Raw genomic sequence first — 25784 nt, 5'->3', positions numbered from 1 at the left:
TGTGGCACGGGGGCGACCCAGGAAATGGGGTAAGATCTGGGGTCATTGGAACATTTACTGTGGAGACATTTGCACTCCTCCACTTGTGGATATTCCTGAATTTCCACTTTCCCCCTGAGCTGCCATTCCTTGTATTGTATTATGCATATTTTGTCTGGAGCTCGTCTCTCCCCTGCTTCCCTCCCCTAATATTGTCTGTATACCTTACTTTATTGCTTTTTCCTTCCTCAATCGGACTGATATCCTGCTGTATCGTGTTTACTGCCTTGTTTGTTTCTTTAATTTTCAATAAAAAGATTTTTTTTAAATTAAAAAATTAAAAAAAAAACAATGACCTGAAAGACTGAGCCTTGATCAAGCCGAGTGAGCAATGATTTGTGTACCAAGCCTAGACCAGGTCACCATCTACAAATGTCGTCTGGATCTGGTTATCAACTGCAAACACTAACCTGATTGAACAATGAACTAACAGCCAAAAGATTGAGATGAAAAAGTATAAAAGGCTTGTAAGCTGCGGAGTAAATCAGCAGCGTCCTATGTCTTGTTTCTGACGAGCTTGGGACTCTGTTCCATAACCCGGACTATTTGACTAAATCTGGGTTCCTCCTGCAGATGAAGGCTCCTGTATGCCCCGATTACTTACCGGTAATCTTCATTACTCCGAGTATAGTCTTCCTCGCCACATGACTAACAAAGTGAGCTTCAGCTCCACACCAGAGCCCTGCCGTCCCCGAGTGGGTTGGCTGCTTGTCAGTCTGAGGCCCCGGCCTGCCGGTTACTGTGTTCCTCGGCCCGTCTCAGCCTGCGGTGGCTTTTTGCCCCCTCCTGTGGCGAGACGCCTGCTGACGGCCCTGGTGGTTGCGGGCTTTTGGGCTGCCCTGCGCTTCTCCCGCCCCCCCTCCTTTTTTGTGCCTTGATGCCCTACTATGGCGGGCTCTGGGGTTTGGGCTTTGCCGTTTGGCTGCCTGTCTCTGTGGGATCGGGCGGGATGTGTTTCCGGTCCCAAGCTACTGGGGCGGCTGCGGGCTTCGCTATGGTCAGACCGGTTCCGGTGTCCGGGCCTAGGGCCCGACTCGGACTCCTGCTGCTACCTTTACCATTTTGCAGGCTTCCGCAGCTCCGTGAGTGTGGGAGTCGTCCTCTTTTTCCCGCGCTCCCCGGTCTGCCCCACCCAGCATCTAGGAGGCTGTAATCTTTTTCCCCACCCACCATCCCCTAAGGCAGATATTGGTTATTGTGTTCTGAGGATTGTTCATATGTTTTCTCATGGTAAATGTATGACGTGTGCGTCATACGATGAATTTTGTTCGTTAGAACTTTTTCCCGTTTACAGGTCATCAATCGTTGTATTTATTGCTATACCTTGGTCAGGCGGTAAGGTCATGATTGGTAAGCAGTAAATTTAAGGTCCTTAGAGGGCAGGGCCATTCTTGAATGGGGTCGCCCAAGGGGAGAGACAAGTGGTCTCTCCTAGAACTCCAGGGGTGGTACAGCCGGTAGGATGGATGGGTGTGGGGAAGGAGGGAGTCACGATTTCTTCAGGCTGGTTGGCCACCCAACACGTGCACAATCACGTCACTAAATGGGGCAGAGTGCAAGGGCTCTCCTTTAATGGAGTTAATAGAGCTTACGGGGGTAACCGGGGGGGGGGGAAGTACCCTCATGGTAAACGGGCCCTCTGCGCCTGCGCACTCCAACGGGAGGGCATGGCTAATTGATAAGGATCTGACACAAGTTAGCAACCTTGCCGTAGGCCCAAATAGGATACGCAGAAAAGTAACTAATGTATGGTTATGATTCAGATGTTAGATTCGGATAGGTAATACCTTGTATTAGAAGTATGTTAAGGTTAGCCATCTGATATCTGTATATATTAATTGTAATCAAATGTCATGCTACGTTTCTGCGTAAAAAATGTGTAAATATTGTTTATTTAATTTTTTATTTGATTTTATGTTTTAATAAATACGGCCGGGGTTGTACGACCCCAGCCTCCAAAGAAATCCCTCTCATATCCATCTTTAATAAATGTTCGTTAAACACAAAGCGGGGGGAGCGGGATGTTCGGTAGTCCCTGGCCATACAGCTGCTTCGCAATGGTAGGTAGTATGTGTATAGTGAGCGTGCGCAGCTGTCATTTCATATCTTGTGCCACGTTACGTAGAGCGCAATAGGTAGGGCGCTAGTGTGGCACAGTCTCTGCTACTGAGTGAGAGAGAAGAAAGAAGCACCATGCGAATTATGAGCTCAGGCTCCTTTGGTCACATTTACCAAGCCACCCACATCAGGAATGGAGAGGTAAATGTACAAAGCCAGACTAGCTTTCCTGTTTCTTGTTTTTTAGGACTTGTGCGCTGTTTATTACAATTGTAAAGTACACAGCTGTCACCAATGTAAATCCACCTAACCCATCCACTGGAAATCTATGTGACTATAATTATGGTTCTTTGTGTTTGTCTTAATTCTTGTTATATCAGTAACGTGATTCCGTTATCAGATGATGGTCGTTGGTCTTCAGCTTTACATGACTTCCTCTATAATTGACTTCCTTTTTCTACAGCATGAACCATTATGGAATCAGCTGCAGCTTGTTTTCGGCTGTTGTTGCCCCAGCTCTTTGACTCCCCTCCTTCCTCTTCCCCTGCCACTAAGTGGTAAACAGCCCTGCACCAAAGCGCACTCTTGCAAAGAGCTGCAGCTGCATTTAATTTAATTTATGGAGCCAATGAAATTGCGCCACATTCTTGTGCTTTTCTTTGAAACTGTGCAATGTGAAAATCAATCATGTTCCTTTAATATTATGATATATTGTTCTGAATTTATTTTTGTATTAAACTGGCGATTTCCTACTTTTTATGGACTTTCAGAAAAAAACGATGTTAGCTGTATGTGAATTCATACAAACTTCTTGTTTTTATATATGTAATTTGGAGATATTCGAAGAAGCGTGAACACACCAGTACTTTTGCTACTCATGCACGTTCGCCTGCTCTGCACTGGTGCATGAGTTGTGCCTCCGGACAGACGCTTCTGAAGCAGACCTCTGGCACAAGAGTTAAGGGGTGTCTGCGTGTGAAGCATAGGCCCTTGCACTTGCCAGTCTTGTTTTTAGGGCCTTGCCAGTGTTGTCAAAAGCATGCCTGAAGTGTAGATAGCATTCAATTCCTGTCACGGCTGAAAGACGCCATGATCGACATATCAGATGCAAAATATATCACATTTTGTTTTGAGATTTAGGTCACCAGCTATTTTTAGGTCTTGCCTAGTGTTGTAGCGCTACTGGCTCTGCGAGGCATATTGTAGTAGGGTATGTTTTAGAAGTGGAGTTGAAGCCCCGCCCATCTTTTTCATTGGCTGGCGTCATTGTACATGGTAAGCGCTGGCTTCCCATTGAAAATGAAGCTTCTTAGTCCTTCCTTGTTACCGCCCTGTCTCCTTTTTGGGACGGCCCTTCCGGACTGGATCTTTTACTTGCGGCGTTACACGGTGGGCTTTTTCTGGTGGGTGAGCACTATTTTGAAAACGGACACTGATGGGGACAATGGCGGCTGTAGCGCTATGCGCTCTAAATTGTAAGTTTTTTAGTACGTTAATGAGCGCGGCGCCCGCTAGGGACACCGCGCTCACTCTATTTATTTAGATTTTACATTTATGTTCAGCGCGGTGTCCACTTCAGGGACACCGCGGTTTGTTTTTTATTTACTTTTAAAACTGAGCGTGGCGCCACTTGAAGGAGACTGCGCTCAGATTCTTTATATTTTTTAACTTTAACACTGAGCGCAGCACCTGCTACAAGGACACCACGCTCAGTGTTCAAGTTAAAAATAAATTAAAAATTAGCGCGGTGTCTTTGAAGTGGCGCCACGCACAGTGTTAAACTTAACCATTTGCAATGCAATTGGACCTATTGCAATGCAAATGCTTGTTTCTGTAGTTGTACTTTAAATCCAACACAGATATTTCTACTCACATATGTTTTCACACCTGCTCCACTCAGGCCGAGCAGTACAGACCTTAAGAAATTTTCCCTTAATTGGACGCTTACTTCACTGTAGGATCTTATAATTACACGCCGGTAGAGCAAGTTCTGTTTGCACAAGCCCTCGGGCATCACGTGCCCCTGCTTAACATTTTAGGCCTGTATCCGAACTCCCACAGACATGGCTTTGCGTCACTTGTTTGTTTTTGTTGAATCGAATCCAGCTCACCAGTTGGTGGACTCCCTTTGCAGTTTGTGACACAAGTGGGGAACCACATCGCCTCAGGCTGCGGCTTGGCTGTGCCAGAGCAGTCCTGAAGAGCTGGGGCCAAGGCGTTACGCAGGCATTGCTCACAACCGGTTCTATAGCACCTGCTAGCTGCTCTTCGAAGCAGGCAACGGGAAAGCCGTAGAGCTTGTTCCACCAGTTGCAGTATATTTATTCCACTTTCCAGGGTTTGGTGGTAAAAGCCATATCTTTCTCCCCGCACTGTGCTACTGTGATTTATAGCTTTTTATTAATATCAGAAGCAGCCAGTAAGCACCTGTGGGTGGCTGCTGGTGCCCGGTGCACCGGCCTCCCTCCGAGCGAGTCGGTTTCGAAAAAGTACAACGGCCCTCCTCGGATTTCAAACGTGCAGTACTGTAAAGTATCCGGCTCTCCCCACACAGATGACACGACCAACGTCTGTTGTAAGCGCTCGTGTTTATTAGAACTAAACACTTCACAGAGAGCGCCGAGCCTCTTGCTTATCTGGCTCGGGCACCCGTAATGAAACCTTCGCGCGCTTCACCTAAAATGGTGGATCGGCGTGCTACGTCATCGCGCCGATCCAAACACTAGAACGCTGACTCTACATATCTTCCCTTTTTATACACATTCAATAACACTGTGGAGTTACTGTCCGTCACTCATATCACAGTCCCGAAATCTGGCTGGCCTCCTCACTGCTCTCCCCCCCTGGTGCACCTTACCGGGGTGGAGGTCACTTCTCTCCCGCCAGATCTCCCTGGGGTGTCTTCTATACCTTCTTGGCTGCTTCCCGCCGTCTGGCTCTCCTGGGACCTCGGTTCCTGCTGGGGCGTCTCTCCGCTGGGCGATCTCCCCGCCCCTTGCTCGCCCCTTATGTTCCTTTCCTCAGTCTCTTCTTCCTCCAGGGTCTGTTCTTCTCCGCCCAGCTTCTCTCCATTCCTTTCTGATCTTGTTCGCCAATGTCCCACTGTAGTATTTTGTTGCATCTCGCCATGCGGTCTTGGGACCATACATTCCCGTCACTGAGCAGGGCAGCCCTGTCATACACCTCCTTGACTTGGAGAGGTCTACTGTACTTGCTGTCCCCCTTCCTCTGCAACACCGCCAACTTGACTCTCACCCATTCTCCTTCTTCTAACCCAGTGTCTCTCACATTCCTTCTGGAGTTATAGTGTTTTGTGTACACTGCTTGGGCCTTTTCCAAATTCGCTTGGACCACAGCTGGCGACCATTTGCTGGTTACAGTTTTCTCCTTCCACGCCCTGTTGTCCCTCGTAAATGGATCTCGGCCCCTCAAGATCTGGAATGGGCTATACCCCGTGCTCGTGGGGGTGATTCGATACGCCCATATCAATTGCCATATCTCTCTCGCCCAGTCTTTGTCTCTCATTATTGCTGCCTGTATGGATCCCATCAGTACACGGTTAAACCGTTCCACCAGTCCATTTCCCGCTGGGTGGTATATGGATGTGTGTTTAGATACTATGCCATTTCTTTCCATGAATTTGGCGAACTGTGAACCATTGTCACTTAGTATAAGTTTGGGAATCCCTTCCCTCAGGAAAGTGTCTGTCAGGAATTTGAGCACGGTTCCAGTGTCCATTTCCTCTTCCACTCTCACATCTGGCCACTTGGAGTACCTGTCCATGAGCACACACACATATTTCTGTGTTCCCTGTCCATCGAGAATCGGGCCTAAAATGTCAATTGATAGTTCTTCCCACGGATTCGTGGGGTTGTCGAATTTGCCCAAAGCTGGCCTCTGTGGTTTTAGGGTCTTGTCTGCTTGCTGGCATTGGGTACAATCCCTGACATGGCGTTCTGCTTGTATGTCCATGCCCGGCCACCAGTACCCTTCCTTGGCCCTCGTTTTAGTCTTCCCTATCCCCAAATGTCCTTCATGAAGTAGCGTGAGTAGTCTGGGGATGATTCCTCTCGGCGGTATCACCTTGTCTCCTCTGTATATAAACACCCCTTGGTCGTCCATGGAGAGTTCTTCTCTCACCTCATAATACCGCCGTAGGTACCCACTCAGGTGTCTTTTCTCCGGCCACCCTCGCACTATGCATTTTATTACCTCCCGTAGGTCCTGGTCTTCTCTGTAGGCTTCCTGCCATTTTTGGTTGCTGATGACTCTTTCAGGATCCTCCATCAGCGCTACCATTTCTTCCATGGCCTCCTGATCCTCTTCTTTCGTTTCCATCGACGCCGCCCGGCTCAAGTAATCCGCCACCTTGTTCCTGTTGCCCGGGATGTATTCTACATCGTACCTATATTCTAGGAGCTTCAATGTCATCTTTGCTATCCTGGGGGTGGCGCTGGCATATCCAATGGAAGTGAGTACCTTTACCAGGGGCTTGTGGTCTGTTTTCAGCTGAAATCTTGTTCCCCATAAAAATTGCCTGCATCTGGTCATAGCCCACACCACGGCTAGCATCTCTTTTTCTATGACGCTGAATTTCTTCTCCGTTTCACTCAGCGTTCGGGATGCAAAGCTCAGTGTCTCCACCACTCCTTGCCCCCTGTCTTGCATCAGGACTGCACCCAGTCCTTTGTCGCTGGCGTCAGTGGTGAGGATTGTTCTCCCCTGAGGATCGTAACCCTGCAACGGTATAGCCTGCACAATGTCTTTCTTTATGCTCTCAAACTCTCCTTGGGCTTCCTCCATCCATCTGAACACCATCTTCTCCCGCGTCAAGTGCCTCATGTGGTGGGTCTTTGTTGCGAAGTGGGAGACGAATTTGCTATAATATTCTGCCATTCCTAGGAAGGACCTGACCTCTTCCTGGTTGGACGGTGGTGGTGCCTCCCAGATGGCTCTCACATTTTCTGTCTTCGGGGTGATCCCTTGTACCCCAATCTCGTGTCCTAGATAGGTCACCTTCTCCATTCGTAACCGGCATTTCCCCCACTCCGCCGTTAGTCCTCTTTCTTCCAATTACTCGTAATACCTTGGATAGCTTGGCGTCATGATCCATTCTGTCTTTTCCCATTACCAGGATGTCATCCTGGAAGTACTGGATGCCTTCCATGTTCTTGAAGAGTTGGTGCATCAATTTTTGAAATACTGCAGCCGCCGACGCCAGCCCGAACGGCATCCTACAGAACTGGTAGCACCCAAAGGGTGTGATGAACGAGGTGAGTTTCCTGCTCTCCGGATGTAACGCTATCTGGTGGTAGGCTGATGTCAAGTCGATGGTGGAGTACCACTTGATTCCTCTGGTCTTTGCCAACATCTCCTCAATGCGTGGTAGCGGGAACTTTTCCACCACAATGTTCTTATTTAGTTTGCGCAGGTCCACCACCAATGGCGCCAGCCACTCCGCGCACGTGATAGGCTCAATTATGCCCTTCTCCTCCAGCTCCTGAAGTTCGACTTGAACTGCTTCTTTCACCGCCAATGGCACATTCCTCACTCTGTTGTGAGACCGGTTTCGCTTCTGTTTTCAGGACGATCTTATGCGCAAAACTCTCGAGCTTCCCTACTTTCCCGCCGAATACTCTGGGGTAGTCTTCCTTCCATTTCTCCACGTTCGGCCATCGTTCCGGCTCCGTTAGCAAGACTTGCACCGCCCCTCCTGGGTCTAACTTGATGCCTAGGTCACCTGGGTCCATCCACCCCAGCACCGACGGTCCATTCTCTGAGACGTACAGTTTGCAGTATGCACAGCGTCCCTTGAATTCAAATTTGAGTGGTCTGAAACCCACCATGGCTATGCGGTCTCCATTATACGTTACTGGCGGTATGTCCAGCCGCTCCAACTCTGGGCCCAGTTGTGGCCTGAACTTTTCATCCCATACCGCCCGTTGCACTATTGTGTAAGGTGACCCCGAGTCTGCCACTATGCGGATTGGCACTCCTCCAATATGCATGTCCAGCACTGGTTTGCTTGATCTTTTGGTGTCCACACACAGCACCTGGTCGTAGATACATAGGACCGTGTCATCCTCTTCATGACCGCTTCCCTCTTGGTCATCTTGCTCATGATCCACAAATTTCACCACATTTCTGGTCGCTTTCTTCCGACACACCTTCTCATAGTGTCCTACGATCCCGCAGAACAGGCACTTGGCACGGAATGCCGGGCACTTCTTATCGTGCGCCTCATGAGTCATGCTACCACACCGATAGCATGGGTTCTTGGCGCCCTTCGAGTGGTTCCCGGGCGGTCCTGGATTTCCTTGCCATTTGTTCGGGCCTCTCTGTGGTACTCCCTTGATCCTGTTTTCCCTTCTGGGGGCCTCCTCTTCAATTCTATCTACCATGGGTCTGGTCAGCGTTTCCTTTCTTGCTGCCTCTGCGCATCGCCTCGCCAATTCTGCTTTTTTGACGATCGCCATTACCTCCTTCAGGGAGGAGTCCCCATTGGCCCACAACTTGTCCTGTACCGCTTTACTCGTCGTGTGCATCACTATCTGATCCTTTATGAATTCGTCATGGAAATTTCCATATCTGCACGTGGACGCCAACTTTTTGAGTGCCGCAACATATTCCTCGACCGTTTCCCCCACTTCCTGTTTTCATTGTTGGAAGTTGTATCGGTCAATTGAGACGCAGACGGCCGGCCTGTAATGTTCATTTAGTTCTTCTATCGCATGGGCGAATACATCATCGTCACCATCCCGTCTCTGTTGGGGTACCAGGTTCTTGAACACCCTCAGCCCCTCCGGGCCCAAATTAGGAAGTAGTATTCTCCTTTTCCTTTTACTTGTGAACTGTTCCTCATTCTCATCCTCTAGCACCTCAATGTAGTTGAAAATATATTCCCTCCAGTCCTCCCACTTCATTAGGGGTTCCCCTGGTTTGGGTAGAAACGGTATGGGCGCCGTTGCTGAGGATGCCTGCGTGCACATGGTTTCGCGCTTCTCTCCTGGTGGTGCCTCGCCTTGTCCCTTGGGGCTCCCTGGTGCGCTATCCTCCCCTTCTTCTTTCGGGCTCACTGGGGTGCTTCGGGCCTCATCGCTGTCTTTGCCCTCAGAAGTCGCCAGTGTTACTCCCCTGCCGGGTATGCAACAGGTCCCAGTGGTCCTGTGTCTTTGGTGTGCTGTGTCTGCCACTGGCCGTGTGGCCGTGTGCTTCAGCCACTCTACTGTTGTGGCTTAATGGAGCTCCGCCGCCCCTACCCTTTTCGCATGGGGTTGCTTATGTTTGGGGACCCTTGTACCTGGGCGTCTTGGTTGGTAGCGTGCACTCTGCAGCACCGGGGGTAGAATCACGGCCCTGCTGCGCTCTCTGTGGTCATGGAACGTGTCAACGTTCTGTCTAGCGTGCGCTGTACTGTGGGTGTCTATGCCTCCGTAGTTCGACCTGCACGTGGGTTTGTTTCTTTTCTTGGGTCCATTTTGTGGTTTGTTTTTTTCTCTCACGATCCGAGCCTCGTCATTGTAAGGTATCCGGCTCTCCCCACACAGATGACACGACCAACGTCTGTTGTAAGCGCTCGTGTTTATTAGAACTAACAACTTCACAGAGAGCGCCGAGCCTCTTGCTTATCTGGCTCAGGCACCCGTAATGAAACCTTCGCGCGCTTCACCTAAAATGGCGGATCGGCGTGCTACGTCATCGCGCCGATCCAAACACTAGAACGCTGACTCTACAAGTACGAGAGAAGCTTTGTTCAGAAATAATGTCTGGTGGAAGCGAGAAGATTTTATACGAAATCAAGACACTGCCTGGGAACACCGAGTGTGCCGACTGCGGAGCCCCAGGTAGGAGGAACGTCTCCTCTCGTGATTGGTTGCTTTGTGCGTAATTCATAGCTGTCAAGTGTGACATTTCCATGGTATTTAGTGTACGTATGACTGACATTCCACTGCCAAATTTGTGACTCTTAAGTTCCCCCTTTACGCAAGTAAAAACCAACAATGATAATTGCACTCGTGGTCTCATGGCACGGCTGGACTCACCCAGGGTTGGTTTGGATTAAAAAATCAGCCTGGGCACGCTAAAGCAGCCCACATTTGCATATTGCTTTTCCGCAAAACACTGCTTCAGCAAAGTTTTATAAAAAAAGAAGGGGGGATCTCTGACAGAGGCATGTTTTCCTAACTTTACTTGTATATAAAAAAATGCTCTGATTAGTTCACACTGGTGAAACACACCTGAAAAGAAGTGAGACCACTTCTGCTCAGGCCCCCTGCCCCGTGGCAATCTGCATACTTTAGGAGGCCGGCCCAGCGAGAGAAAGGGATTGACACCTCTGCTGGATGATAAAAGGGAGGTAAGGGACCCCCATGTCCCTCAGAAAGGCCACTCAGGCACCCACTGGGTACTTTTTTAGCCTTTTAATCCATCCTCTTTTCCTTCTTCTCTTTCTACTTTTTTTTTTGTGCCTTGTTCCTTTCACTAATAAAAGACAAGCTCCCCCACTACATCGCCACACCACTTCCCTTCTTTCCCACAACTCTCCTACATACCATTCGACTCCCTCGTAGCTTCCTGCTTACACATGCACACATCCACAATTCCTCTGACACCACCGATATGATATTCCTTTCCTAAAATCCACTATCTTGGAGTCTGTCCTTGGCATACAGACACTTCTTCACACTTTATCTTCAACAATGGCATACTCAGAAATATGACACAGCACACAGTGTAAGCAATTGGTTTCGGGTTCAGAATCCATAACATACAAACCCACACTTCTTAGTCAAACAATAACTAGGTACTTTCCCTGCTCTGCCACTTGTCTGTGTTTCACCTTGAACAATTTTCTAATGAGAGATAGCACACTGCATGTTGTCTCACATGGTGAAGCACGTGAGGTCATCTTAGTGGGTCTATCTCGGGATACTGTTGTAGAGTCTATCATACTGTATGGTCTAGTGTTTTCGATTGCAGAATGAAACTTGGTGACCCTTCTAAAAACCTTACTGTGTATTTGGGGATCCTAACTGACAATACTTTAGAGCGTGCACTTTTTCATTTACAATGCCAATAGCTCCAACAAATACAAGACCTATTGCATAAGTTAAAAAAATTGCCATTTACAATGCCAATAGCTCCAACTCCAACAAATGCTAGACCTATTGAATTTCCAATGCTTGTTTCCAATACTGTGAGTAGAATCTCAGAGCACACATCAGTTTTTTCATAGAATTCTCAGTCATTGTTTCAGCTTTTTCTCTTTCATTCAACATTTACTAATTGAATTCTCTGTTTTGAGAAGTTCCCATCATGCAAAAGGAACAAGGCGGTCCCAGACCCACATAAGGTCAGTGTGGAATGCCTCCTGTTTTCACATTCTATGAAAGACAGTAAAACTGAAAAAGAAAGTGTCACCATGTGAGAAAGTGAATGATTAGTTGGGCTGGTTGTCAGTCCTCACCAAGTAATATGTCACTGTTCTGTATCAGGTCCAGTTCAGTTTCTTTAAATCAAAACCTAGCTTAGACATGGGCAATCTAGCAAAGAAAAGTCAGGCTTAGCTCTAAGGAAAACAAATGTAAAGTATGTATCTGTACCAGAAGAGTCAATAATTATGAAACACAACAAAATACAAACTCCATTCCAATTTATAAAAAAGAGTGTGGATTTTTATCTTTAAATAGACACCTAACAAATAAATGTGATGAAGGTAACCACCAGAGTTATGATTTTTGCAAGGGCCGATGCTGGGGGCAGGTTGGTTCCGGTTAAATTTTTACCTTTGCATTTGGCAATATTCCTGCTTCTTTTTCTCGATGACTGGTGTTGTGTTCGAAATTTATAGACAGGCGAAGTCTAGTTGTCCAGTGGAAGACTTGGTACTAGATGGCGTTCAAACCTATCTATGAACCGGCATGTCACAGTAGTGTACAAGCCAGAGATTTTGAGACAAAAAAAGTTATATTTTGCTTTAGGCTCACAAATTGCACTTCTGTGAAGAGAGAGTATACCCAAGCACCAGCTAAGGGTCCAGGATCTAGAGGGCAAACCTTGGGGGCGGGGACTCAAACTCATGGGCTACACCACGGAGTCTATGGAACATCCAGTGTCAACTGGTCAAATGGGCACTAGTTAGGTGCAAGGCCCCTTTAGCTCTGTCCTTGAATCTTAACAGGACGCTAGTTAACTAGCCCTAGGAATCTTTGGCACAAGTGGAAGCAATTCTAGACCTCAAGGTCTCTCACCACGGGTGCAAGTGCAGGATCAGCTCTTCTCCTTCTGAAGTCCTGTCTTGGTTCAGCAGGTGCACCCTTTCTTATTTATTTATTACTTAATAAAGTTTTATATAGCGCAAACCTAACCCCATGAGGCTGTCAGAGCGCTTTACAGATGATAGTAAATAAGAAGCAAGAGAACAGACAATCACATATTCAAGAGAGATACAGACTGTGTAAGCTCATAAATTGAGGAAAGTTACCTCCATAGAACAAGTCGATGGGACAATAATATAGTCCAACAATCGAATAATAATCACAGGTGAAAATCCAGAGTCAAATTGTGAGACCTAGAACAGAAATGTGTTCATAAGTAGTATCCTAACTTCTTTTTTGAATGCAGTTGATGCAGTTGAGGGGATCGGTCACAACTGCCAATGCGTAGCTCCAATTAACCTAAATCTTCACGCTACAGTGACTGCCAGCGACAGCCAGCAATGCTAGATTAGCCAGCGCTGACTTCCAATGATATGCTCCAGCAAGGACCGTTCGCGCCACTGGGCAGGATCTTAAAGCTACAGCAACAAACATTCGCAACAATCTCTCGGCTACTTGTGGCCCCCTCCACTGTGAACTGGACTTTTTGCACCAGACTTTGAGAATGTTACTGTTTCAGTGGAACTAACCTGGTCCCTGTATACAGCCCGTGCTGCATTTTATTTGGCCTTCACGATAAGATAACCGCGAGGGGCGCTTTGTGCTTTTGGGAGCTATATTTAACTAAAATCTTTTAAATTGAATATCTCGGTTCTGCTGATTGGATATTTGTTGTTTTAAACCCTTCGGTGCTGATGAAGGCTCCCGGTCGTCATCAGTTTCGGTGGGCGTGTGCTGATGACGGCCGGGAGCCGTCATAACCACGCCCGCGATCAGAATATGCCGCACAGGCGCAGAATTCCGGCCGCAGCCAGGGGGTTAATATAATTTTATTTTTTCAAATTTACTCAGTGTTTCTAAATTGGTGTGGGAATTTTTTTGTGTTATATTTTCACTTTATTACTATTTGTGTGCTACATAAATACTTAACACCTTGTCTTTAAGTTAAGCCTGACTGCTTTTGTGCTAAGCTACCAGAAGGTTAAGCATAGGTTAGTTTAGTGACTTTTTGTGGTTCACCCTGACAGGGATTGTGATGGTTGCTTGAGGAGGTCTCACACCCCTCAACCAAAAATAGAATTCCGCACAATCTATCACTGCTCTATTTTTGCTACCTACCACTTCTGATGAAGCATTATCCAGCTAGTTTCTCAATCCATGGATCACTAGGACCGATAATCTCAAATAATGTATCCATAACAGTCCAAAGCATTTTAGAAATCATCACTAATCTATGTCACGAGCTACAAGCCACATGTCATGATTGTTTGTTCACACACTTCTTGTTTGTGCAATCATGCACAGTTGGCAGCATAAGCATAGCACGTTTTAACTCTGAAGACATTTATAAACAGGTATAATTATCAACAACTCTTGTGTTTGTACCCCGTCAGTTGGAAAACTTTGCTGCGCATTACTCTGAAAAGCAAGCATTCACAAGAACTGACATGTGTATTTAAAAGAGGATGCACATGGCTCAGAAAAGAAATTAGTCACAAAGACTTTCCATGGCTATTTAATGAAGATGTAACCGTTATACAGACACTCCCTCCAGCATGTGTATTCTAATTAGGTACCTCCTGCACAAGTGATTGCATCCATCAAGCACCTACCGGTGGTTAAGCAATGAGTCTCCAGCACAAGTGCCCTCAACCTATTTAAAGCTCAAGCAAACAACTGAACATTGCTTAGCTTCGTTTCCAGAAAAGATTCCACTTACCTGAAGTCTCCGGTCCTGCATCTTGCTTCCTGCTCTGGTTCTGACTTCGGAGGCGTTTCCTGTGGCCTTCGGCTCTCGCCGACGTCTCCGATTCGGCACATCTATTTCCAGAGGCTTTCCTTCTTCTCCTCCGCTCTCATTGGCCAGATACCTGCCCAAAAGTAAAAGAGAATAACGTTTAAGGTAAAGGCGAACCATTGTTTTTTGAAGAGGCATTATTTAGTTGAACCACGATGTCGACAAACTTTTACTGTGTGAGAACTATTTTGGAACTTAGAAAAGTTACTGAGACAAATTGCTTGGAAATATTTGAAAAGAGACAAAGCGCTTGGAAATATTTTAAAACTTTCATTTTGAGACAATTCTGTGACATTCAGTGAGCCGTTCTGAGATCAAGAAAATAGACTAAGAGACGCTAGAGAGATAAATAATTTGGAAATATTTTATAACTTTATTTAGTGGTTTAACGTCATTCTATTATTGAATGGTATAATGTTTTTTCCCTTTATTATAATAGTGTAACAGTTACAACTGAAAGGTCATAACTTCTAATTATTATTATTTATTGACTTACAGATCTCTTTTTAATTGAACATTGTTCACAGATTTCTACACAGCTAATAGCAACAAAACTCCTGTATACCGATGTTGATTCCTTGATGTTAAGGTAATTGTTAGACTCTCAGTTGCATGCATATATTTTGTACAACAGTACACAATAGGTGAGACTCCTGGTGTTTAATGATTTTTTTTTATTCTGAAAACCTGATCAAAAGGTACTATAACATATTTGGTGACACTTCAGAAGCCAGTAATTGAACAATCTTGAACCCCACTAAGAACCAGTTTGAGTTCCCAGAAGATTTCAGTTCCTATCCTAAAGCAGCTGGCAGCCTTGTTTTATTTCTCTAGGAGGGGGGTGGGCGCACACTGCCTCACACTCCAGCACTCAGTTTGCCTGCATCATAATAAATGCAGTGCATGATAACACTTTCTTCGGTGTCAGGCTTTAGTTTTTCACCCTTGTTGGTGCAGCTAGTGCTGTATATCTCTAGACACGTGTTTCAGGATAATTGTCCTTCTTCAGTAGAGAGCAACACTTTTTTGGGGGTGCTGGAGATGCTGCCCAAAGTCTACTCAGGTCTAAGTACCACTCGCTGGGCGCAGGTGCATCAACCAGAGCTCGTCAGCTTGTTAGCTCAGAGAGTGCTCCCAACCCCCATTCTGTTTAAAAGGCTCCCTTGAGCCAGCAAGCTGACGAGCTTTGGAGATGCACTGTGTGCCTGTGAGTGGTACTGTGACCTGAGAGGAACTTGGCAGCATTTCTAGCAACCCCAGATGATTTTTCTTTGCTCTCTAAAACTGCTGCTCTCTACTGATGAAGCGCTCAACCCAGAAACACGTGTCTAGAGATATACAGCAAAGTCTGCACCAACTTTGGTGAAAAACTCCAGCTAATTTTGAAGTAAGTTTGAACTGTGTACTGCATGTACCAGGATGCAAAGGGGCTAACTGTGCTGGGACTGTGAGGCAGTGTGCTCCCAACCCCCATTTTTGTTTAAAAGGCTCCCTTGAGCCAGCAAGCTGACGAGCTTTGGAGATGCACCTGTGTGCCTGTAAGTGGTACTGTGACCTGAGAGGAACTTTGCAGCATTTCCAGCAACCCCAGATGATTTTTCTTTGCTCTCTAAAACTGCTGCTCTCTACTGATGAAGGGCTCAACCCAGAAACACGTGTCTAGAGATATACAGCAAAGTCTGCACCAACTTTGGTGAAAAACTCCAGCTAATTTTAAAGTAAGTTTGAACTGTGTACTGCATTTACCAGGATGCAAAGGGGCGAACTGTGCTGGGACTGTGAGGCAGTGTGCTCCCAAGCCCCATACTGTTTAAAAGGCTCCCTTGAGCCAGCAAGCTGATGAGCTTTGGAGATGCACCTGTGTGCCTGTGAGTGGTACTGTGACCTGAGAGGAACTTAGCAGCATTTCCAGCAACCCCAGATGACTTTTCTTTGCTCTCTAAAACTGCTGCTCTCTACTGATGAAGGGCTCAACCCACAAACATGTGTCTAGAGAGATACAGCAAAGTCTGGGCCAACTTTGGTGAAAAACTCCAGCTACTTTTGAAGTAAGTTTGAACTGTGTACTGCATTTACCAGGATACAAAGGGGCGAACTGTGCTGGAACTGTGAGGCAGTGTGCTCCCAACCCCCATTTTGTTTTATTTCTCTGGTTTTGTTTCTTCATCCATATCCCCCTTGTCCCTGGGAGATCGTAACAGTTTGATGCATAGTAAAATCATCATTCTTTGCGTACTTTCAGAGGGAAGTGGAACCACCTAGATTTCAGGTGAGTGGCTATCTTGACAATCTATGCATATCCTTGTACTATTTTCCAGGTTCCTCTCCCAATTTCGGAAAATGTATTGTAAATGCATAAACATCACCTTTAGTCTAAGGTACATGCATATAATTCCCTACATGCACTTCTCTCAGTGGGAATTCTGACACTATCTCCATTTCTGAATCACTATAAATCACCTTTGCTTTCTTTCCTGTCTCTGTATCATTCTTATTAGTAGTAACCTTATTTTTCCACTTTTCTCTGCACTTCTTCACATTTTTCCAGTCTTTAGTTTTCTCACCTAGTCCTTTATTTCAGAACCATCCTCTGCTACCACAGTATTTGTGGCCTGGGGAACCCCTAAAAGTATACACCCCAAAATAAAATAACATCACACCTATGGATGGATGAATCAGAGACTGTTTTAAACCTCAATTTCATGAGGCAATGTGTCCCCAATAGAAGGCACCTTATAGCATATCAGAAAAGAATCAGTCAAGTGAGGACAGAGTTCTAGGGCAGGAATAAAAACATTTATTACCAAAATTCAATAGATACAGAAATCATAAGTATGAATGCAGAAGGCTATGGTAATGAAGATTCACAGGATATAAGGCAACAGAGAATAAAGTGCAAAATCAGAATAATTCTAAGCTCCCACTGAGCAGGAAAAGCTCTGTCTCACCCCCAAAAATCTAGGGATTTTATACAGTTTTCTTGCATAGTAAATCATCAGTTTCTGCAAAATCATGCAGGTGTGAGCAAAGGAAAAATACTCTCAGTAAATTAGAGCAATGCTTTATTAAATGTCAAATTGCCATAGCATTTAGGCACTATCCTACTACATGAATATTTATTCTACCCAGTCTATGCTGATGTCATCCGTAAATGGCAGGACAAACTAGTTATAACTACAACAGTTTGCTATTATCAATATATGCAAAACCGTGATCTAGCGGATGGACCTTGGTAAATGCAACACTACTATGTACGTGTTGGAAAGTTTTTCTTCGCGAATACGAAGAACTCAAACAAACATGACTCTGCTTGACTGTGAGCAGAAATGATGAACAGTGATTATGTAGGAGGAGACATCAATATTGGTCAAGATGGCATAAGGGCCTACATTGAGGCCTAATTGAAATGAGCCAGAATGCCACCCATTTCTAAGTCATAGCAAATTTATTTCATATGAAATAGCACTATGTCAATGTGTGCATACGAATTCAAGAGTAAATCCACGTTTGACACACAATTAAAATGCACATAAATATTAAATACACAAAACTATAAAACCACCAAATATAGTACTTCAAGGTATCAAATACATGTTTACTTTAAAGCCGACTTAGTTGCTGAAGTCTGTTTTAAGGCAACTTTAAAAAAAGGTGACTTCAAAAAGTCACCCCTTTCTTGCCCAAAGTTCTAGTAGCCATTTCTGATTCACTCCAGTAGTTGTCACTTGAGACAGCCTGCTGCCCTCCTGCCAGGAGGTGTCAATGGCTTTTCGGAAAGAGGAACGAAAAGACCTTCTGGTGGGAGGAGGTGTGAACTCCTCATAACAGGATGTTTAGGAGGCTCTGTTGAAGATAGCCAGCTTAAAAAATGCTTATACCTCTGATAGGCAAATACGAGTCACACTGTAGCTACCCACTCCTGTTTGTAGGTAGAGAGGCTAGCATCTCTTCCAGTGGAGGAAACCCCACTGTAGAACTATTTTTCCAGGACAGGTGACTCATTAAACTGGACAACTCCATAGCTCTGACCCACAGAACAAGGGTCTCGATAACTTGGATCTGGGGGAGAGAAATGTACTGTGGGAAAGCTTAGTGCCATCCCACAGAAAGTGATGTAAGAGTGGGTAGGGTTGCCCTGTAGGAATGTTTCCCCCATTGGTTAGGGAGATCTCCCACCCACAAACCTGAAATTGGCATAAAAGAGGCACCCCTAGCTTCCAGCCTCAGAACTCTGCTGGTCTCGGAAAAAACAGATGAAGGACTGCGTCTGCTGAACCTATGGAACTCAGAAAGAAAGGCTGCAAGTAGGAAACCACAATGAGGTATAGTGTGTATAGAGTCCAGGTGACCCCAGAGGTAGGCAGAGGTTACGGTTAGATAGAACCTTACTGCTACAAAGAAGGTTTACCATACAGATCAAAGAACTGAGGGGCATATGTTCAAGGAAGTTGCGGAGTGAGGCGTTTGCAGTCATGGGTTAAGGCCTCTCTCTGCCACTTCAGAAACGGAAGGCTGCACCATATTTACAACAATATGGTGCAGCCTTGCGTTTCCCCTGCGCTGGCGCTACACTCACGCCGGTGGGTGAGGTTTTTGGAAGAGATTCTGGTACAATATCGAGCACCACGGGCTTCAATTTCACACTCCACGGAGCACTGGCCCTAAAGCGCGTGCCCCTGTCCCCGGACCTCCCTACCCCCTCCCCTTATTTCTCTCCATATTCTCACCCCGTGTTCCCGCTCTGTTTATGAGCCGGCTCCCTCCAGACAGAAGAGAGGGTGTGCTGTTACGGACGCAGAATGTGGGGTCCCACGTGTGCGGCTCTTTATCCGGAGCCGGCACTTTAACCTCTCAGCTTTACACGAGACAAGCCGAGGACCCTTGCAGCCTCTCTCGGGGCAGGGCGACAGTGTGGAGAGGCCACTTGTGACACAAAGGGGCTGCTGGGAGGGGGCCAGAGTGGGTGAGGGTCTGCAGACTCCCAGCATGGCACGGGTGCACATCTGCAGTCACACACCTAGACAAAACACTCCACTCAGAAACACAAACAGAGACAGAGGCGCAAGAAACAGGCTGCCTGTCACGTGCACTTAAAACAAAGGCGCATGAAAACACGCAACAACTCACCACATGGAGTCCAAAAAACAAGGAATAGCAAACAGGAACGCAGGCCTGCGCTAGACACCATCAAAAGTGTGTCCAAACCAAGACACACGTGTCAAGCGCAAGGGAATCCACATCATATAGAAACACATTGCACACCACATGCAAATACACAACCAAATGCACTATGCACACATTCATGTACAGTAACTACACGCACACACACACATACACGGATGCATGCTCGCACGATGTACAAACGCCCACTCAGTGCTGTGCCCGGGTCCAATTACACGTAGACACTGGGGGTTACTGGGGGCACACGGGCGCCGTCGTGTACTCGGGCCTGCACTGTGGCACCACACAAACCCCGGGTTCTTCCTGCGGTGACATGGGGTGGCTCGAGGACACTCCCCATAAAAGTCTACCTCTTCTGTGAGCTTACAGTATCTGCAGGTCGTGTGCTGCAGGCCGCGTTATCCAGGGGGCTCCACCCCACACACACTCCTACATGGTGAACACCCCTCTGGGTAAACCCACTGCCTTTAAAAGAGAACATTCTGGAACGACACAAACACGCCCACTTTTAAAAAATAGGTATTTCTTTTAAACCCTTTATCTTTGGTTGTTTCGTGTTTTTAGGACATAGGAGTCACGACAGAGGGGAGGGGGAGTGGGACAGTCTGCTCACAGCTCATCACCATTCCTTAACTTGGCCATAAATACCCAGCTGAGGGAATTAGACGCTTATTAAAAGCTCCCTTTTAATCAGCATTAACTGCGAGGCCTACTCACTGCCCTCCCAAGGTGAAGGTGCCTGGGGCCTCTGCAAGCTCCTGGGATTAACAGTTCCAAACATTGATCTAACCCCTGGCTGCCCCGGCCGCTACCATTGAGCTACAGAGGGGCGACAGAGCGGGCCTGGATCCCCTAACCTGCAGCACGTGCACTGTCCCAGATTAAAAAGCCCCCAAAGCTGCGTTACAAACAGTCGCTCTGTGCAGGGTCGGTCTGGGACAGGAAATAACTGTTTATTTTACTGTTTATTTTTACTTCGCATAGGAAGTAGGCAGAGCACCAAAATGGCCCCCATTGGCGAATCAGATACCTTAAAAAAAAGTGGACCATGTTTACACAATTCGGTGGCGGAGTAGTTCGCACACAGTCAGATTCCCTAATTCTTATCCGGCCCGAGAACTGGTGCACACCAGCACTGAGGGGGGAAGAAAAGGGTGCAAGGTCGTTTCAACCCGCAGCGACCAGGGAAATTCGCAAATTATTAGGAATGCGGCCCACTCAGCATCGAAAGTTCGAGAACTCGTTAGTCCAACCGTCTCAATGTGAGTGTACTGTCAAGTGTCAGCCACCACAACCACATCCACCACCACATCCACCTCCACCACATCTACCACATCCACATCCACCACCACATCCACCACCACCACATCCACCACCACCACATCCACCACCACCACATCCACATGCACCACATCCACCACCACCACATCCACCACATCCACCACCACATCCACCACCACATCCACTACCACATCCACCACATTCACCACCACATCCACCACATCCACCACCACCATATCCACCACCACCATATCCACCACCACCACATCCACCACCACCATTTCCACCACCACCACATCCACCACCACCCCATCCACCACCACCACATCCACATACACCACCACATCCACCACCACCACCACATCCACCACCACCACATACACCACCACCACATCCACCACCACATCCAGCACACCCACCACCACCACATCCACCGCTACATCCACCACCACATCCACCACATCCACCACCACCACATCCACCACCACCACATCCACCACATCCACCACCACATCCACCACCACCACATCCACCACATCCACCACCACCACCACATCCACCACATGCAAGTGTGTGTGTGTGGTTCTGTGTGTGTGTGTGTGTGTGGCTCTGTGTGTGTGGGTGCAAATACAATAGGTCTCACATTTTTGTGGTGTGTTTTCACTGTGTTAATGTTTGAATTGTCACACAAATACTTTACACATTGAGTCAGAGTTAATCCTGAGAGCTAAGTGCCAGGCTATCCCAAGAGTTAATTTAGGGTTTGTTTGTGCCTTCACCCTGAGAAGAATAGTGGTTGCTGTTTGAGAAGGGTTTCACCCCCACACACAGTTACCCAATTTCTTACACAGGACATGTAAAGTACATGTACACCTTTTTGAATACATTGCACCCTGCTCTAAGAGTTGTTTATGGCCTACCCTGAAGTGAGCTTCTATATATTAAAAAGGAAGATTTAGGCTTAACAAAAAGTTTTATTTTGCCAGGTCGAAATAGAGTTTAAAATTTCACACAGGGGGCGTGGCCACGCAACATGACCGACAGGATGTAAGCCCCAGTGTTCCAGGCCAACCTGCATCGAAATCCTTAATTATCCTGCAGCTTCTTCAAACCTTATTGAACAACTATTGTGGCAGAGCCCCCTGAGAGCCTGGGGAAAGGATTATTGGGGCTGGAGCTGCCCGCAATGCCGACATACCCAAGCTGAAGCCAGAAGCCATGGCCAGGCCTGTATAATGGGGGAGCTTGGGACTGTTCAATAGGGGCAGCCTGTTTCACCGAGTCGTCCCTGCGGCACTGCAGTGTGAAGATGACCGTGGGGGTGACTGGAACTTGCTGCCCACAGTGCCAGAGGGACTCCGGCCTTCCTCCTGCGGCTGCTCCCTGGGATCGGCGGTGATAGGGTCAACAAGATGACTCGACTGGGTAGAGAGGTGCTGCGGTGGACTGTCCTCATTAGTCGGGAAATCCATGACCGGCGGCCCGCTGGCCATGCTCGGAGACCTGCTTTGACATCTGGCCACCCACCTCAGGCCACTGGAAAAGCACATGTGACTACCTGCGGAGGACCCGGTGAGTAAGGGGACGAGCGAGGTTCTGCGGCTGTGCAACACCCGCGGGGCGTGTGACTCCCCTCGTGGACTCCTGAGTGACAGTGAAGGGGGGCACTTTAGTGCATGAGAGTGAGCTGGGCCCGTGAGCCCTGCTATGGGAGCAGCGCCGTGCTGGATACAACAGCTGGGATAAACCCCGGCACATTCTGTAGTTCCGTGATGAGGCTAATGTGCCACTGATGTGGATGCCATGATCAGCCACACTGGATGAGAGGAGAACTCCGCCTGGGGTGCGGGGTAATGATCTTGAACAACACGGACATAGGCTGCCTATGCTGCTAGGACTTTCAGCGGCGCATGTAAGTCACATTTAAGCATCTGCCACATTAAGGGCTGGGGACTGGGCCAGGCCATCGCATGAGTTTTGAGGGGCCCCAGCGAAAGGGATATACTGCCAAGGTACCACACCCTAAGCCGAGTCAGCACCAGAAATCGGTACAGCAGCGACCAACCACAGTTCTCCCAGCACGTGTTGAGCAGTGGCTCTCGGAGAGGGTCAGCCCTACATCTGAAGCCTGATATCGTGGTTTCCTTCTGAAGGCTCTTGCGTTAGTAGGCAACGAAGCCTCCATTGCTCAGCCAGAAATCATAGGAAAAGACCAATCCCCACTGTCGCATTCCGCCAATAAAATCCCACAATACACTATGCTGCGCCAGCAACCCCACAAACTCAATCGACAAGGGGGAGAGGAGATTGCAGAACAGAACCCCAACGGGAGTCCAGAACCATCTTGGGCAGAGCTCCTAGCTACTTTACATGGAAAATAAGACTGAGGCAGTCTCTATATACGTGATCCTCCTATGCGACAGCCTACGGAAAGTCACAGACAAGGTAGAGACCTCAGAGGGGAATATTGCAGAACTCCTAGGGGAAGTAGCAGCATTAAAACAACAGGTGGCCCGAATGGCTACATCTACTGCAGACCTGGAGTATCGAGCGGAGAATGCAGATGGTCGCTCTCACCAGAGTAATATCCACATCCTGGGATTTCCTGAAAAAGCCAAGGCACAACCCTGGAATCGATCTTGGAAACATGGGTGGACACAGAACTGTGGCCACAGCAACTCACGCACTTCTTTGTTGTGGAGAAAGCCCACAGGACCTTTGCCCCACCGCCACCAGCGGATGCTCCCCCCTTTGCCCTAATTGCCAAAATTCCCAACTATAGGGACAGAGACTGTATATTATGCGCAGCCTAGGAAAATATGCCATTCAGTTTGGTAACAGACACATCTCCCTGTATTCCGACTACACGAAAAAAGTGCAGGAGAAGCGCAAATGCTTCAATGCAACCAAACAGAAACTCTGCACATTGTACCTGCTATGTATGCTGTTATACTGGAGCGGTTTAAGGTACTGTTCCTGGGGAAATCCCATTTTTATGTAAATTGCTAGCAAATCGACTGGCCCCTTACATGTTCATGAAGACCAGTGAGGCTTCATTCCAAGCAGACACATAGGCATGAGACTCACACATGTATTATATAAAACACATATTCGAGATGATGAGATGGTGCTGGTCTAGTGAAAGCGTTTGATACGGTCAACTGGGGATACCTACTGGAGGTTCTTAAAGTAATAGGTTTTGGCACACAATACTGGAAATTAATCAAACTGCTTTACTTGGACTCCGTCGCCAGGGTCTGAGTGGGTCAGATCTGCTCAGAGGTCTGGGCGGTGGGCCGCGGCACCCAACAAGGTTGCCCGCTGTCCCCACTTCTGTACGCCCTGGCGATTGAACCGTTAGCCATCAAAGCCAGACAGCACTTGCGGACATATAGCAAACAACGAGGCAACGTACTTCACGTCATATCATTGTATGCAGACGATGCACTAGTCTATATCTCGTCACCCCATTCAGCAGTACCTGAGCTCCTGGAGGAATTTGGTGATGTATCAGGCCTCCAATTTATCCAATCAAAATCCCTTATATTCTCGCTTGCCTCACTGATGGGCCCCCAGCCAACCGTCTCGCCCCCCGGGCTTGTGTTGGGAACTAGTGTTGTTTAGAAACCTGGGAATATAGATATCTCACAGCAGGGCACAACAACTGCGACTTCATATGGGCAGAGCCTTGGATTCTCTTAAAAAAATCAGTAGCTTTCTGGAACATACTACCTCTGTCCTTGATGGAAAGGCTGGCCATCTCCAAGATGGTACTCCTACCGAGATGCCTGTACACACTGCAAAACACCCTTTTCCCAATCCAGACATCCATGTTTCGCTAACTAAATTCACTCCTTATGTCGCTTTTGTGGGCCGGTGGGCGCAGTAGAGTAGCATTGACCACGCTTAACCACGCCTTATGCATCGGACGGTTTGGAGGTCTCTCTACTGGACCTCTATTATTACACAGCTCAGCTGCAACATACAGCTCAATGGCTTGACCTTTACCATAGCTGGGGAAACTAGGCTACTGCAGGGTAGGGTGGATGCAGGACATCTCCTCAAGTTGTTGATGGGGGAAGGGGTACACCGAGGGACACTTCACAAATTGTAAGACAGACAGTCGTAGTATGGCAAGGGTTCGTAATGACTGTTCTCAAGCGAGCACCATTCCATAGGGAGCTCTCAATCTAGATTCTTATGCCAGTCAGACAGATGGCACTCAATATGTCCTTCCAAGCCTGAAAGGAGGGCGTATGTGAACGATGGGGAACGATTTACACCAATAAAAATGTAATCTCCGGGGGGCGTGGCTAAGATGGCGGAGTGAGCGGACGTATCTCGCCTCAGCTCCTGCCAACGGCCGAATTTAGCACCGGTTCCGGCGCCTTTCCAGACTGAAATTGGTGTCCAGGGCTGCCGGAACCGTCCTTGCACCAGAGTGGACCCTGCTGGGGGTGTCGGCGGCGCCGCGAACGGAGACGGCAGATAGAAGCGGCCGGGGGGCGCCCATCCCCCCTCTGGCCTGGAAGCGAGGCCGGCTGAAGCTGAGGTCCACGGCTGAGCGGAGCGGCCCTGGCGCGGCGCCTCTGCGGGGCCTGAGACCCGCGGCCCCAGCGGGGGGCGCCGTGGGCCCTGCGGAGGACGGGAACTGGTCGGCCGGCTGGCGAGCACCACATGAGGACCCCGCGAGGCGCTGAAGACAGCGGAGGACGTCGGCGACGGACCGGGAGGTGAGAGCGGGCCCTGGGCGAGGCGGGCGGCGCTTGACTGATTTTGGGCAGCAGTGAGGAACTTCTGTGGGCGAGCCTCTCGGCGGGCGCACCGGCCCGAGGCCTACAGTGCCCTGCGTGCCCGCCTCCCTTTCATTGCCCGCGCCCGCGCTGGGGGCTCGGCTGGGGAGTGTCCCCTACCTCCCTCGGCGGGGACCGTAGCCGTTGGACGTGACCGGGCCCTCCTCCCTCCCAGAGTGATTGGCGGCAATTGCGGAGAGACAGCGCCAAGGGGCCTGCTGAAGCGCTCCACAGATCCACGTCTGGGGCTGTGGTTCC

At 48.0% G+C, this 25784-nt stretch overlaps 1 protein-coding gene across 10 annotated transcripts in view; it reads right to left on the bottom strand.

Moving 5' to 3' along the window:
* LOC144826538 (uncharacterized) overlaps positions 1 to 25784 on the bottom strand; it is a 1868758-nt gene that overhangs the window by 1184034 nt on the left and 658940 nt on the right. For all 10 annotated transcript variants that reach the window (XR_013609839.1, XR_013609844.1, XR_013609840.1 and 7 more), the window contains one exon: positions 14194 to 14344. Coding sequence is in view for 4 of the 10 variants with exons in the window: in XM_078684973.1 (XP_078541099.1) it covers positions 14194 to 14344 (151 nt within the window). In the remaining 6 variants the exon portion in view is untranslated. The remainder of the gene's footprint in view (positions 1 to 14193; positions 14345 to 25784) is intronic.

The sequence above is a fragment of the Lissotriton helveticus genome, chromosome 3_2 (assembly GCF_964261635.1).
Source record: "Lissotriton helveticus chromosome 3_2, aLisHel1.1, whole genome shotgun sequence".
NCBI lineage: Eukaryota > Metazoa > Chordata > Amphibia > Caudata > Salamandridae > Lissotriton > Lissotriton helveticus.
The sequence above is the reverse complement of the archived record's forward strand: the minus strand, read 5'-3'. Positions and strand labels throughout refer to the sequence as shown.